Source organism: Rattus norvegicus, chromosome 4 (genome assembly GCF_036323735.1).
Source record: "Rattus norvegicus strain BN/NHsdMcwi chromosome 4, GRCr8, whole genome shotgun sequence".
NCBI lineage: Eukaryota > Metazoa > Chordata > Mammalia > Rodentia > Muridae > Rattus > Rattus norvegicus.
In genome coordinates this window covers 22277832-22295303 of record NC_086022.1, presented here as the reverse complement: position 1 = coordinate 22295303, position 17472 = coordinate 22277832, and the positions used below count along the sequence as shown (strand labels likewise).

The following is a 17472-nucleotide window of genomic DNA, read 5'->3' as shown; positions in this document are numbered from 1 at the left end:
CCCACGGAAAAGCTTCGTACTCTGTGCATGTTCCCAAACGTGTCCTGTCAATATCGTGCAACGGTGATTGGGAAGGAGCATGCTTGGAAGAGTGTGGGCTTTGATGGAAAGAGCATAGTCTAGAATGTTTCAGAATAGGGGTGCTTTAAACAGGATGTGTGAATTCATAGAAAAGACATTCCCTACCTCCATGACGGCATCAAGAAAGAAAAGGTTGGAAGTGGAGATTAATGTGATTTGACATGGATGGCTGAAGGCGTGACACTCCACTGTGATGGTTTTGATAACTTCACATGTTTATGCTAATAAGTCCAATATCCCAAAGGCTTTCACTTCCTCTGCTGTCATTTCCCTTCGGGTGAGGAATGCTGCAGACATCTGGACTGGTTACGGCCATTCAGTTCCAACAGCCCTACTGGGTTACAGTAGAAAGAAGTAAGCTCTCTACCAGCTTTCAATAATGTCAAAAGCAAGACTCTTAATCCGCACAGTACAGCAGCTTGTACAGCTTGCTGCACACAGTAGGATGACTGGTGTGGAGAGCCGATGAGGCTTGAGGCCGGAGAAAGGGCTTGGGCCTGTTCACGTTCTGTCAGTAACTAGCTTGTACTTTGACATCTTCTGTATCTGAATCTCTTCCAGGGTGAGTGACTATTGGAGGGATGTGCATTCCACCCAGGAAGCTGCACCAGCAGCACTGGCTGGTGCTTTTGTTTCATTCTGTCCCTTTTCCTTCGGAATCCTCCCTTCCCTCTCCAAGATGTGACTAGTCTCAAATTTTCCTAGGGTTAAACTATACTAAGGGAGGGCTTCTCACAGCTACCCAGCCAACTTAGCTGCAAAACTTCTTCCAGGCCTGTTCCTTGGCAGCCAGACGCTTCTCTATTCCACAGCCAAAAATGATATATCTACTCTGCTTAGGCTGTTAGCCAAGAATGTGGGATGACCTTAAGCTACATGCCTTGCATTCCCAATGTTCTGGGCCTTGTTCCTGGTCTGCTGGTTCTTTGGGACTTTTGTTTACCCTTTTGCACAAAGTTAAAGGAAGAAAGCAGTCACTTTTGCCTGCTATTCTGGTTGCTGGCTGCCATCTCTGATGACTTTTCCCCGAACCAACAGCCCAGCTAGTTGCTTAGTAAATGTTTTGACTCCAGAGGCTTCAATCCTGGAAACAAAAGAGTGTTGCCCATTAAATAATTTACAATGAGTCTACTTTTCTCGGGGGTTCCTAACAGGTTTATAGCTTCCTTATCAACCAGTGTCTAATTCAACTTGCTTTGCTAGCTGTAAAAGTTTATGCTATCATTAACTTTTAAACATTTATACTTTATAGGACATCACTGAGTTTTATAAACAGTGCTATAAATTAATAGCTGCTGGCAGTTTTGAAAGCCCATGGAATGCTTTCGACAGACATAGGTAGAACTGCATTATCGCTTTTTAAATTCTCCAAACATTCATTGGAGACAGCTAGTTTTTGACAGTCATCTGAAGCTAGTTGACATTAACTCACATTTTGTACTTGGATGGGGAACAGGGTTTCCATTCAGGAATGTTAGGTAGCCTAGATTAGCCATGAACTCATAATTCTCTTGCCTCAGCTTCTGTAACGTTAGTATTTTAAGTCATACCACCATACATTGTTCTACTTGATATAGTTTAATATTAAATACTCAGTGAGTTTGAAAAATGATTTCTATCTTATTTTAACTCCCATCATGGATCAGCAACATTCTAAACAGTCATTCTCTCACGTTTACTTTCTTAGATGGGCCGCCATTGAGAGAACTATGTGACTTGGGTTGTTTATTGGTTGGTAGTTTTTCTGCAGGCATGCTATGTTTCTCCTGCCTTGCTCAGAAACCACTGAAGAACTTTCACCACAACTGTCTGTGTCTGATTCACTAGGAACATTCACTAGGCCTTTCGGTACTTATGTGAAGGAGATGAAAATCACTGTTCCACATTTTTCAAACCAAAATTTATGTAAAAACTACATCTTAGAAAATAACCAATAACTGTCTTTATAATGCAACAGATTACTCTGAAATTCTGATTAATATTTATACAATTAATTCATTTTCAGAAAACAAAAACAAAAACAAAACAATCTTATCATTGCCCTAGCTGGTTGGTTGAGGGGAAAAGTCCACCCAGATTCTAGCCCAAATATGGGTGAATTTCATGTGCAAATTGATTCTAGTGCTGAGAGTAGCAATATGGTTCTTTATTTAAATGAGCTAAAGCTTTCAAATGAATCATAAAGGTAACACAGCACGTGGCCCGTGCCAAGTTGTCATTTTCATTAAGTGTGAGATTGCACCTGAAGGACAGATTAATTTGCAGCTGCTAAAAATATTTCAACAGAGTGGTACTGTTACAAGTGGCAGGTGGTGCCAAACGTGAATTTTGCAAGAACCGCCATCTGCGGGATGAGACACGGAAGAATGTCAAGCGGGTGGTGAAGGAGATAAAGACGAAGAGAAAACAGTGTTGTGTGTACCCAGGATTTATTGTCATTAACGAGACTAAAGATTCCATGCTTCGCTTAACAGCCTTGGCCCAAGATTAATAAATAAGATTATTTATTTAGCTTCTACCGTATGCCCACAGCATTGCAAAAGGCACCCGAGTATCTGTGAAGACAAAGTCCCTTTGCCAGAGGCATGCCTTTCAAGCCACCCAAATGAGAGAATGCTTTACAACTATGTTTACTTTCATGGTATTTATATTGAAGCTTTATGATGGTGAGATTCATGCCCTTTGATCTTCTTTGAATGGATCTTGCCATCTTCGTTTGATGTTTAGGTTTCAGTACACATTATCACTAACTTCCTGCTCCACATCCCGAGAAATTAGTCCAAAGGGTGTGAGGTGGATGATTTCCTTGAACCTTATCACCTGGGATTTGGCAGACTTCACAGAGTAGAGAACGTTTGAGAGTAGCTCGTGAAGCTGCAGCTTTACGCTCTTAGGAGTCCGTTTTATTTACATTACTTTCAGTGGATTTGGTGGGAGAGTGAAACAAGAATTCCTATCTGAGAAATGGAAATTGTCGCTTTTCCTTTTGGACCAACTAGGTGGATTTTTGTTTGCTTGTTTGTTTGTGCGTGTGTTACACTTTTGTAACCCCCTTCTACAAGTAGCTGGACAGAATAGTAGCTTTCTTTTTGAATGCTAGGAGAAGTCTAAGACTCCTAAGGAGAATTCATAAAGTAGAAAATCAGGACCATTGGAAGGGTCTGGGAAAACTTTTGTCTGGGAGGATTTGGAAGCAAGGCAAGTTGTTGAACTGCCTGATGATCCTTAGGATGATGGGAATCTCTGGCCTGTAATGTATGTGTTGTTTTTAGCTCATAGAACAGAGGAACATGTTTTAGATTATTTCAATCTTACTGATGAAATCTAATTTTGAAAATATGACGAACAGAAAATTAATTTTACTTCATTAATTATTTAATGCAGAAGGATAAGATCAAAAAAGAAAAGCTTTTCCTAGCTTCAAAGAACATTCACAGACTTTCAGAGAACATTTTGAGAACTTGTCATTGTGCAATAACTTTTCAAAGTAGTTTCAGTTAAAGAACCATGTCTAATCACTTTTAGACCCAGAAACCTAAATGTTTCTGGGTCTATAATGGGTTTGTGCCATCAAAATAACTTAAGCAAGCCATGTCAAAAGGAAAGGAAGCTATTTGTAGTGGCACATGCTCCTAGGATATGCAAAAGAGGCAAAGGAAGGAATATCATGAGTTCAAGGCAAGTCTTGGTTGTAACCTTTGGATCATCAAAACGGCTCTACAATTAAAGGTGTCGGCCACTAAGCCTGACAATCACAGAAAGGTCAATGGGACCCTGTCATAGTTAAACATGAGGACTAAGTCCAACAAGTTGGACTTCCTCTAGCATGGCATGGATAACTGTTCCCACACAAATATAGACTGGCACATGAAGTAAACAGATACAAATGTAAGTCAACAAAGAAAGGAAATGTTATTCCTTCTTTTAATTCATTTTAGCTTATTGATAGACTTATTCATTCACAAAATTATTTGGTTTTTAATTATATATTGTTTTCCATACAATATTCAGAAAAAATAGGAACAACTAAAAAGGAGAGACAAAACAAATAATGAAAATAGAGTTTTAGAGTATTATACATTCCAGCTGTGGTATATGTACCAGGTGCCAGAGAGTGGGTTTGCATACTGTCTTGGTCACTGTTCTATTGCTGTGGAGAGACATCTATGGCAACTATAATACAAGAAAACATTTTCCTAGGTCTTTCTACCAGTTCAGGAGGTTTAGTTCATTGTCATCATGGCTGCAAGCATGGCAGCACGCAGGCAGATGCTGGAACAATAGCTGAGAACTACGTCCCGATATGTAGGCAGAGGGAGAGACTCTGGACTTCTACCACCAATAATATATTTCCTCCAAAAGAATACACCTCCTAATCCTTCTAATCCTTTCAAATAGTTCCACTCCCTGGTGACTAAGAATACAAGTATATGAGCCTCTGGAGGCTATCCTCAGTCAAATTACCACACATACTGAGAGGTGCAAGAAGGTACGACAATTTCAGGGGAAGGTGAGGCAGAAAGCATAGAAGATACATTAAATGTGTGTCCCAGGAGAGAAGAGACAAAGGCATAGGCCCCTGAACAGAGATCTAGGGAAAATGCAGAAGCTAAGAGGAAACCCTCTTATATGCAGAAACTAAAGAGAGGGAGTTGGAAATATCAAATAAGTGTCTATCATGACTATAAAAGTAAGAATTCTGGAAAAGAAGTCAATGCTATTACATGAGCAGGAGAAAATGTCATTCTATGTGAACAACACAGGTGGGAAAGCCACTGGTGAGGTGTTTTAGATAGTGAACAGTTCATTGAAGGAATACCGGAAGGAGACATGGTCTATTCTGTGGGAAAGAGATGTGGAGCTTAGATTGTGGACAGCATTCATTCTCATAGTTTCTTTTCTAACTTAGGTATATTGTGACTAATGTAACTGGCAGCTTCTTTTACCACTTGTTTCTTGTTGTAGATCACTTATAGTAAAAAGTTTGACCGAGCTCAAGTATATATGTACTGACCACCTTCGGCTGTAATAACCAGTGTCTCAGTGTGACGTTTCTCTTTGTGTCATCTTTGTTTACTATGACGGCTCTGCCCTATCTATGATACCAGGACACTAGATTTGTGCAGAAAACATGTCTATATAGTAATGAGAGCAGGACTGTGTCTGTGAAACAGTAGAGAAAAGTTTTAAGGATTTAGGAGACAGAGGGGATTTCTGTAAAAAGCAGAGACTATTTAGGCAAAATGACTATTTATATAAAGGCACTAGAGTGAGCACCGAACAAAACAAGAACCGCAAGAACAAGAAAGCTTTGAAAGGAAAGTACAGCAGGAGGCCATATACAGCAAGTCGGAAATATAGAACTGAGGAGAACTTTTAACCTGAACCACGGAGTGCACAATTTGGATATGAGAAGAAAGCAATGGGGATGTGCTTTGCTAACATGTGAGACGTTGAGATAATAGGTGCTCAAAGGGAAACAATAAAATAAGCAGATTGAGATCACAGAGTAGTGGAAGGAAAACTAGAAGATCAATTCATTTAAAGGGCGGAAAGGAAAAAACATCATCCAGAGAGAAGTTCAGAAAGTGCAAATGTTGAGAGGTTTAGAAAACAGGAAAAAGAAAGGAAGGAAGGAAGGAAGGAAGGAAGGAGGGAAGGAAGGAAGGAAGGAAGAGAGAGAGAGGGAGAGAGAGAAAAAGAAAGAAAGAAAGAAAGAAAGAAAGAAAGAAAGAAAGAAAGAAAAAGAAGAAAAAATAGAAAGGAAGAATGGGGTTAGATAACTAACAACTCAATTTCAGTATTACAAAAACCTCAGGAAATAAAAAAAAATGCAAATTGTAGAAAGACCTGAGTATATTTTTGTCACTAGATAATCACATCCAAACCAATCTTTACTGGATGGTTTGGTGTTTCCTGATGCCTAACAAGGAAATGCTGGGGAAGATGAAAAGAACGAGTTAGTGGAACTGGAGAGCAGATAGCAACTGGGGACTGTGCATTGGTGCTGTGTTCTGATGGACATCAGACGTTCCAATGCCATCTAAGTCTCTGCCTGTGGGTATGTTTCCATTCTGAAGAGGAAAACTTTAAAAAGGAAACTTTAAGTCAAAGGAAGGGGTTGTTGAAGAGGGAAGATGGATAAAGTCCGCAGAGTACCGCCTCTGTGGCAACCTCTTAGTTTCTTTCTACTTTTAATAATTTTTCTTCAGGATTTAGTGTCTGTGTTAGTTACTTTTCTTGTCACTCTAATAAAACACCCAGCTATAGGAGCCTGAGGACAATAGTTTAATTGTTCATAATGTACTGGACATAGTCCATTCTATCAGGGAAGTGCTGTGTTTGAGCAGTGGTAATTGTCCTGAGAGCATCTCAGAAACTGAAGAAAGAGGGGACAGGAAATGAGGCTGGACTGGAAATATGAAGAACATTTCCTAGCAATCCATTTCATTCAGTTACACTAATATGTTAAAGGTATCCCAAAATGGCCTTGGTAGTTGAGACCAAGTGTGCAAACACATGAGTTCGTGCTTGGCATTTTATATTCCAACCACAAGACCTAAGTTCTATTCTCCTTTAGTAGGTAGCCTTCAGGTCATTTTATCATCTCCACTTCAAATAACTTCAAATACGGTCATCTTTCTTCTGAATAATTGTGTGTGTGTGTGTGTGTGTGTGTGTGTGTGTGTGTGTGTGTGTGTGTAAGAGAAAAGTCATACGTTTTTCAGTCTTAAATGCACGAAACTGAGATCATGTTTCTTCTCCACTCCATTTGGCCCTCTTTTATTCATTCTCTCTTTCTCTAAAGGGACTTCTTTGGCCACTGGTTTACATCAGAAGTTTCTTAATCCCATTGTTTTAATCACTACTCTATGCATTCTACTTTCTACAAGTGAATATAAGTCAGCAAGTCTAATTTTAAATGATCAATCCATGTATCCTTTTCTTACTCTTCTCTGTCTCTTGTTCACTCAGGTTACACTATTGCTTCTGAGATGTGTCTGTCTCGGCTCTCTGCCACCCTCTTTCTTATTTTATTATCTGAAGCAATCAGAGTGGCAATCCTTCCACATAGCAACATAGGAATGTTAGTGCGTTTCCAATGCCTGGTTGTTTCTTCCTCCCACTGCTCTGAGGAAACCCTCATCCCTGAAGAGAACTTCATCTCCTCAATCTTAACTTCCTGTCAGCATCTCTGACCACTTTCCCTACTCTGTGGACCTAATGTTCTCTGTTGTTTCTGTCATCTTGTACATGTTGGCCTTCTTTGTGAGACACACTCTGTTCCTCACACCTTAATGTATGAGAAAAAAGTACAACCATTTCTTTATTGTCTTCCTGAACTCTTGGTTTGGCTCTTTCTTGTGAAACTTAAGAATTAGAATATTTTCTTCTTTGAGAGTGTTGATAACCATCATGAGGACAGAAAATACTGATCATAGTAGCCTCTGGTCTTCTATAATCAAAATAAAGAGTAGATACATAGAGGTTATTTAGTAAAATGAAAATGCAGATAGTAAGAGATGCATGAAAAATTTATTTGAATATCAATTTGAAAACACAAGGTCTTCCTTCTTAAAAACATAAAATGGCAAAATAATAAAAGATGAATTATAATTACAATGCTATGTGTTCTGAAGCTGATGGCTTGGTCACGGGAGGATGTGCTATATATTATCTTACCTCCCTCTCAAATTTATTTAGTTAATTGTGATCTTACAAATGTGGATTTTGCCGAATACTTAGATTCAAAATAAATTATTTTCTACAAGAAGCAATCCAACCAACTAAAGTTCGTTAACTTTGGTAACTTTAAATTCTTTGCTACTCCAGTATTTGTAGAAACAACAGCATCAGTGTAGAAGGTGACATTTGACCACTTCTTCCTCAGTTTTTCTAGTCTTAAAACAGAGCGATGCAATTTTCACCATTCCCCTGTATCTGCCTTAGAACGCCATTTCCAGGATTAGTGTAAGACTTCTTTTAGCACCACACCAGTGCTAATTGCATACACGTTAACATCATATGTTCATACCTAAAGTTTAAAATAGTTTTAATATAAACTATTTAGGATAAAAAAGATGTTAGAGCATTATTTTAAGCACTTCAAATTAAAGTAAAACCACTTTAAAAATTAAGCACCTGAATTCTGGAAGAAAAGCAATTTGCAAAGACTACATAAAATAACAAGTGATTGAATAGACTTCTTTCAGATTCAAAATTGTTCTGCATTGTCTATGTACACGAGATTTAAACACACACACACACACACACACACACGTTCTAAGAGTTAATCTCATCAGTGTAGTAGTAACTTTTGGTCAATAACATATGTCACATATTTACTTGCCATTCCTCATGAGGAATGCATATGTAAATATATGGAGGCAGATGATCAAATAGAATTCTATTTACTAAAGCAAGCTTATCAATAATTAACCTGAAAATGACTTGTTGTTATAAGAGTCCTTCAGACTTCTAGCACTAGGTGATTCTATTTTTAAATTATTGCTGCATTATTCTTGTTCATGGGAAATATTTCACATGTTCTACATTACTTCCGGAGTCTATATAATTAGGCTGAAATGTTGAGGTGTATATCTTTGTGAAGGACACTGTGGAGCATATTAGAAGATGTCATAAGTCTAGAACATATGATTATTTAAGGGTTTAGGTCAGGACTGGATGGCATGGATAAAGTTAGTTTTATGGTTTGCTCATTAATTTTATATAATTAATGTAATATATATTCTGTTATTAGGTTAATAACATAATTGACCATCAGTGTGAAATTGTATTACTGCAGGAATTTAGATCTCTGCACTATTTCTAAAAATATTTTCTATGAGTTGAACACAGCAAACTGCATGGTAACACCTGAAATGATCACACAATTTTAGTTTATAGGATATTCAGTCATACCAACTCGGTTGTACACAAAAGTATTTTAACAGAGGTAATCTGAAGATTACTAATATACTTTCTGCTATTATTAGTAGATTCTATGTCATTTGTCATTTTATCATATTTTTAACTATGTGGCTTTTGCAATCTACACTCTGGAAAAAAAGTGATTTTGTTGAAATCAATATAATTTATGATATAATTTATAACGGATGAGCATCAGGTCAAATGAGCCTGAAAAACGTGAGCTAAGCAAGGAAGTTTTACTTTAACATGTCACAAAGGAGTCAGAAAGAAGTAAAAATGAATACTATGTAATATTATTATTCATTCAATTTCAAATTAATAAACATGTCTTTCTCAGATCCTAGATTCATCAGTGCCCATCTCATCCCAGAGAGTGATAACCCTGAAGATGACAAAGTATATTTTTTCTTCCGAGAAAATGCAATAGATGGAGAACATTCTGGAAAAGCCACTCATGCTAGAATAGGTCAGATATGCAAGGTGAGGTAAAGGGGGGGAAAAGCATTTACAATTTCATTTCTTTTCCACTGATGTAAAAGAGTATAATGCCAAATATATAAATGTTAAGAATGATTGAAAATTATATTCTAATTAATTGCTTTTGAAAAAGTCATAATGTGAAGAAGCTTCTATAATAAATGAGATAATAGCTTATATGTAATCAATTAGAATGGCTATGACACATTTGGAAATGAAGAATGAGGAACTTCTTGGTTACAAAGATCACTCTTTAATAATAAAAAATTAGAACTGAAAAATGAAGATTATATTTATGTGTCTGAGGTTAAGAAATAGAAAATAAAGGCATATTGACATTACTGTGCACACTTTCTCTATGGAATGACTTTTATTATCTTTCAGAATGACTTTGGAGGACACAGAAGTCTTGTGAATAAATGGACAACTTTCCTGAAAGCACGCCTGATTTGCTCTGTGCCAGGTCCCAATGGCATTGACACACATTTTGATGAATTACGTAAGTGGCCGATGTTTGATGCATAAGATATATATGTTTAGCATTTATCAGAACTATAAACTAATAGATTTTGTTTTCAAACAGAGGATGTATTCTTAATGAACTCTAAAGATCCTAAAAATCCAATTGTCTATGGAGTGTTCACAACATCAAGGTAAATGGATTTTTATTATTATTTTAGGTAAATTGCAGACGGTAGCTTCTTTTATCGTGTTGGTTTTTGAGTGTGAATTCTTGCTGCTGATATGAATTAATACTGACTTAATTAGTTCTTCAATTGTAAAAATCATCATGGGGGTTGGGCTGCTGATAGGCTCCTGGGGTAAGGCTGCTTGCTAACAAGTCTCATGACCAGAGTTGGATGCCTGTTCTGGTGTGTTCTACATGGTAGAAGGAGAGAAGTGACTTATGCAAATTGTCCTTTGAATTCTAAATGCACAAGCAGCAAACTATCTGTAGATTTTTTTTAGAAGATATAAACACATATTGGCATGACTATTAGTAAGCAAATGCAATGAGAGATAGCAAAGTATTTAAAATGATAATAATATTGATTCCAATCAGAAGTGTTATAGGTGACTATGGTCATTTAAAGTAATATTGAATCCACTCAGTACTGGAGATAATTATGGCCATTTAAAGAGAAAGATAAGTTGTAGAACCTAAATCTGATTTATTTATAAATATTGCATTATAAATCACACTGACATCATTACTTAATAAACTTAACTTTGGAAAAGAAGAAACCTATATTACTAAATCTGTTTGCACGTCCTTATGCCTATGTATTAATGAGCTTTGGTGTTAAAACTAGACAACTGCAATAAAGATTATGGGAAGTGAGTGGCAAGTGCCAATCTGTTTTTCTGTTTCCTCACTTCCTAGAGCAACAAACATTTCTCAAGTTTTCAGTGTATGTGAGAATCACTAAGAACGTGTTAAAACAATTTCTCTATTCTACAAATCATATGTACAAATTTTAGCTGTAAAATATAAATGATAGAAACCCATCCTGTTTATCCCAACTAGAGTCTCTGACCCCTTGAGAATGAGCTGGATCTAAGAGTCTAAATCTCTAACCAATTTGTAGATAATTCTCATGCTACTGTTTAGGAACCAACGTGTTCCTTACCACAGTTTGAATGGTGAAATAGCTTATTCTCTTTTTCAATGAGGTAGGCTATTAACGATGAATGTCTCTAACTTGTATGTATCAAACCTCAGAGCTACCTGATTCCCCAATAGGTGACTAAATATGTAGCAAGAAAAATGGGCTTTTGCAGCTAACTCGTACTGAAAGGGGGTATATCAATGTGTTAGCTTGTTATTTACTCTACATGAAAATAATAATAAATGTTATGCATATTTGTTGTGGTTAGTACTCAGCCAAGTACTCATCATGATCAGTGGTTGGCAGAGAAAAATAAACAGTAACTTCCTTCATGCATCATTGCTTGCTAATGAACAACTTTTATAATTTAAGAAGTCATAGCTCTCATGTGGCATGATTTACGACTGATTTCAATAAGACTTATAGGTGACAATAAGACTTATGAATGCATGCATCTGTTACATTTTTATAGAATATAAAAACTGTGTTTTGTGAACAAAATAAGAGATGGTTTCATCTCGGTGGCAAACTTAAAGTTATTTCAATGTCCTGTTTTTGATTTAGGGAATGATAGAAATAACTGCCCTGATTCTCCAATTTGACCTTAGACCTATGCTCAGTGGTGTATGGAGATAAAGTTTAATTCCTCATTGATTACAGATAACCAGCTCTGTTACTTAAGCTTCTACCTCATTGGTTTAGGAATTTAAAATAGTATAATATGTCCTATCATGTGTCATTGTACATTTCAATAGAACATCCATTTTAGCTTTTAAAATGACTTCTTAAACAGTCTTTATACCATGATAGTTTTCTTTCTTCAGTAAGAATTCTTGAAGGTTAAAAGTTTTCAGTTTTTATTTCTTTATGACATCAAAACCAACTATTCATTCACAGGTGATCATCTGTATATGTCTTTCTTGTTCATCTTTAATCATTTATATTTAATATGAATGTGTATATATTTAGTGAATACCAAATATTATTTCACATGCTTGGGATAAATTATCATTTAATTCTTTACCAATTGATGCAATATATCTATGAGATCAAACAAATCCTAAACAATATTTTGACTACAAAAATTTATATTTGTTTTGATCGTTAAGATCCTAATAACTCAGTGTATGCTACCACATTGCCATTGACTATATGTTAAAAAAGTTTCTACTCTCTTCTAGCAACATCTTTAAGGGCTCTGCTGTGTGTATGTACAGTATGAGTGATGTAAGAAGGGTGTTCCTTGGTCCATATGCTCACAGAGATGGTCCCAACTATCAGTGGGTACCTTACCAAGGAAGAGTCCCTTATCCACGACCAGGAACTGTAAGTAACCTTGATAATTAACATATGAAATGAATATGTTTTTGACAAAGGAAACAAATATTGGAGCTATAAACATTGACACACTATAGAACAAAGAGTCTATGACTTTGATAGAACTGAGATTGGGATTCTATGAGGTTCCTATAATTCTACATGTAAAGCCATGTTTGTTACACATGTTAGTACTTAAATTATTTGATTGTGATTCGATGTTCCTAATTTTTTCATAAAGCCAGAATAATCAGCCTATGCACTTTCTTTTCTGAACAGAAGACCAAGGAACACTGAATCTAATAGGAAGTATTGGGGCTATCTCCCTCTGATGGTCAGGAGGATGCTTATTCTAAATATATAGTGGGCTTTGCTCAAAGAGACAGTATTAAAACCAACCTCATCATTCCCTGGGTTTAGAATGAACGTGCAACATTATTATCCCAATGAATCTATATCAAGAGAAATGAAGAACCTCATGCAAGAAAATATTATTTTAAAAACCATAAAAAAGGAACACATGGCTATAATAGAAATACAAGGCATTCACCCTAAGAACCAAGTCAGAATTAACATTTTTTTCAGGGAGATTAATAGCAGAGAAAAAGTCTATTTCAGATGGCAAGTTACAGTCTATCATTAAGGGAAGCCAAGGCAGGGGCTTGAGGCAGAAAACACGGGAGAAAGCTTCTCAATGGCTAGCACCCTAGCTTCTACTGAACTAGTTCACTTCTCCCACCTAGGAGCTCCTGACTATAACAGCATCGCTCACAGTGAGCAGAGTTCTCCTCCATCAGTTACTAATCATATACCTCAAGGCAGGTCCATAAACCAGTCCAATCTAGCCAAACCCAGCTGACAAGCTCTCAGGTAACTCTGAGCTAAATCTAATCCTAATATGAAGCTGAGTCCGGAACTCTTGTGTCTTTTTGGAGGCTTAATGTCTCCTTCGCCTCATTACTTTACTGAACTCTAACATTTAGTTTGTCTGTTTGACCATCACAACTTTCAGTTATTCAAACACTAAGAATTCTTTTACTTGGTGTGATTAAGACTTATAAGTAACCTTCTACCCCAGTACTCAGGATTTTCATCCCCAGACACTAGAGGGCTTGACATGTATTCTACTGACTTATGTGGCTAGTGACTCCACCTTCTCTTGTGTTCTCACTAAATTGCTAAGTCTTGTTCCCTTGCCTCACCCTTCTGAATAACTACTTACAATGGCTTATGCCACAGCTTGGCAGTCCTCCAGGTTTTAGTGAACAGATCACCCTTCTACCTGTGTGTCAGAGGTTCTGTTCATGCAGCTCATGACCAAGGTCATTTTTTTTGTCAATCCCAACTACAAGTAACATTTCTGATCAAAATAACATTTATGGACAATAATTTTAGACAAGGAAAAAAGTTTACATTTGAAATTTAACTACTACTTTAATTTCACCTCAGTGTTTTAATAGTCTGATGAATTCAAGTAAAGTATGTTTTCATTTCTTCATTAGATATAGGACATTTAGTGCTCTCATTTTTTCTACATTTCTAACATTATTATGAGAAAATTAGATACCCCGTGTTTTATAAAAATTGCTCCTAGCTAATAATGCTGTAAGAAAATCTTCAATAGGACTAGAGAATAATAAATGACTAGATATAATATTTTTGGTTATGAGAAAACAAATGAGATTTATAAAAATACAACATATCTATTCCAGCTCTTAGTATCAAATTGTCTTCTTTTACTTAGTAGACAACTTTTTATTCCTATGGCTGAAAGAGCTCCATATCTTAAATTCTCTGCTGAAAGTACCTTTTAATATGAATATGAATTATGTATGTGAAATCAATAATAGCAATTCAAATGTGGAAATTACTCTATGGTTGACTTTGTTCTATGAGATATGCTATACACTAGAGTAGATATGTGCACCACACATGCATGTGCACATGCACACACACAGGATAGACATAAACAGCCAATTATTTTTCCCATTTTAATGATAAAACTATGTTAAGGACTGGTGCCAGCATTTCATCTCATGAGCTAATACGAGCTTATTTTCACTGTAAGCTGTTATGAGAAACTATGCCAACAAGTACTGTGCTCCACGGCTTAATGCAGGAGTGGAAGAAGAGAAAGTAATAAATTTATTAAAGGTGACATTTTGGACTCTAATTAATATGCTATTGTTTAAATGTGAAGAAAATCCTATAAACTCATTATAGTTTATATTTTAAAAGCAGACAGTAGGGGAAAAGCTAAAACAAGTTATAGGAAAACTGAAATGATCTTGTGTTAAAGTTTTTACTCTCATATTTCTAAATTTGTGCTTGATGTCCTTACATGATATAAAGGAAACCACATATATTCTTTTACATAATGTATTCTTTGTTTTCTGTATGTGGGTGTTTCACTTGCATATGTGTATACATCGCATATGTACAATACCTGAAAAGTTCTCTCTGGACAAAGATCCTAATGTATATGAAAACTAATATGAATTCTAATTTATATGAAAGTATATTATTTTTATCATATCTAACCCATGTATATGTCAAATGTACACATACATATAATATTTCACCGGAAAACATTATTTAATTCCTCATGAATTATTAATGAATTTGTCAAGTAACTGTCAAGAGGTTGATTTCATATTCTAATCTTATAAGGATCATCTCATAATAATATTTTATCTATAAAGCACTTACAGTAAATGTTAAGCATGACTGAATTGTAGGATAAGACACATGAAACTGGGTATACTGTGCTCTACAATGCTGTTCTACATAATCAGTTACAATGACAGGACAATGAAAGCTGATTTCCTCAAATCTATTTACTGACTTATAAGAATATTTCTATCCAGAGTTCGTATACTGTCAGTTCCCAACTGTGTCTTCTTTCCTGCTTCTTGTACCAGTATGTATTTATCTTAGCCATGCTGACTCCATTCTGATTGGTTAGTTGCTGTGCCATATACTTATAAACACTAAATAAAACCTTTGGATTATTTTATTTTATTAAAGTTATGAGGAATATGTTTTCAGAATTATGAGTCAGACAATAAGGAATAATTTATATTGCTTTTTACCTGGGATTAATATTTGGGTATTATTCTAAACTAAAAACAGTTAAATATAACTCAATAAAAGTATTGTTTCTCTAAACATCCTAGCTGCTTTTTGATTATAGCATAGTGTACCCATTATGTAACACATTTATTATAGAAATGAAGTACAGGCTGATGCAATTAGCAGAGGCATCAGGCTCCTCCTAAACACTGAATTCTCAGATGCATTTCAAGTTTTTGTCAGAAATGGTGATGTGACTAAACACCAATTGACACTGAGAATGGATATTTATTTAGAAATATATACTGATCATTTCATCTGCAAATTTAACTATATAAAAGCTGGTGATAGCTTAATTATTCAGCCAGTTTCAAATATAGATAATAAGAAATAATTACAAGGTTAGATTTAGACCATTGAAGAAGCAATACTTTATAATCTAGAAGCTTATTCATTAGACATTATTTAAAAGCTGTTCTTCTCTTTCTAACAGTGTCCCAGTAAAACATTTGGTGGATTTGACTCCACAAAGGACCTTCCTGATGATGTCATAACCTTTGCAAGAAGCCATCCAGCCATGTACAACCCAGTGTTTCCTATTAATAATCGCCCAATAATGATCAAAACAGATGTAAATTATCAGTTCACACAAATTGTTGTAGACCGGGTGGATGCAGAAGATGGCCAGTATGATGTTATGTTCATCGGAACAGGTACACTTTTGTGCTTCAACTGTTTATTTTCCTTCAGAATACTGTGTACTTAGCTGACTAAATATACTGACAACCAAGGCTGCCAAGGCAAAGTTCTATATACATTGTCGAGGTACAACAATAGTCTACCATTTTAAATATGGTATCATTTTTAAAGATACATTTGTTTAAGATAATTTATTTTCTTAGCATAATTGTTCTCAAAGAGGCTTCATCTAGCAGCTGATAGGAGCAGTTGCAGCCAGAGTGAAACATTAGGTAGCGCTTAGGGAATCATGCAGAAGAAGGGGAGGAAGGATTCTAGGAAGCAAGAGGTCAAAGGGCACTACAAGAACATGATCCACAAAATCAACAAAGCAGGTTTCATCAGGGCTCACAGAGACTAAAGTGACAATTAGGAATCCTGTATTGGACTGCGCTAGTTCATATATATATGTTATGTTCTTGAGTATTGTCTGCTTTGGGACTTTTTTCTTCCTACTGGGTTGCCTCACCCAGCCTTGATATAAGGGTATGTGCCTAGTCTTACTATAATTTATTATTCAATGTTCTGTTTATATCCTCGGGAGGCCTGGTATTTTCTAAAGGGAAACAGAGGAGGAGTGGATCTGGGGGAGAGGGAAGGAGGGATAGGGACTGGGAAGAGTAGGTTGGTATATAATATATGACAGAAGAGTAAATTAAAAAAGAAGATATGAGACAAATACAAAACTATAATCATTCTACAAAAATACTGGTCTACAATTTTCAAAATGTCACAACTATGAATAAATTGATAGTTCCAGATTAAAGATGACTGACAAATATCAAGTAAATTTAATAATTAAGTAATCAGTTATCATAATTGAAGCATAATTTTTCTGGTTAGGAACACACACACAATTTTGTTCAAATCATGACTAAAATTTCCAGGATACTCAATAAATGCCCAAGAATATATTAACTACAAAGCTTATCTGAATCTTACCATTACCGCCAATGAAAACCTTCCATCAAAAAGAGGGTTACCCAAATACTTTGTTCACTCTTTCTGCCATATAAGTGAAATATTAAGAAAAAAATCTTTACCAGAAAGTCTATGCAATATTCATCAGATACCTTTCTTTAATAATATGATATCTTTTTCCTCATCTTATTTTTAAAAACAAATGTCTGCAGGTTCATATTTCAGAATCAACCTTATTATTACTATTACATGTTATTTTGTTTCCCAAATCTCCCTAAATGGTGGTGCTATTTATGAAAGTACCAGTTACAAATCTGAAACTTGC

At 35.7% G+C, this 17472-nt stretch overlaps 1 protein-coding gene across 4 annotated transcripts in view; it reads left to right on the top strand.

The window, feature by feature from the left end:
• Sema3a (semaphorin 3A) overlaps nt 1-17472 on the top strand; it is a 470490-nt gene that overhangs the window by 414604 nt on the left and 38414 nt on the right. For all 4 annotated transcript variants that reach the window (XM_008762702.3, XM_063285863.1, XM_006235990.5 and 1 more), the window contains 5 exons: nt 9350-9492; nt 9874-9988; nt 10073-10142; nt 12281-12425; nt 15982-16201. In XM_008762702.3, coding sequence (XP_008760924.1) covers nt 9350-9492; nt 9874-9988; nt 10073-10142; nt 12281-12425; nt 15982-16201 — 693 coding nt within the window. The remainder of the gene's footprint in view (nt 1-9349; nt 9493-9873; nt 9989-10072; nt 10143-12280; nt 12426-15981; nt 16202-17472) is intronic.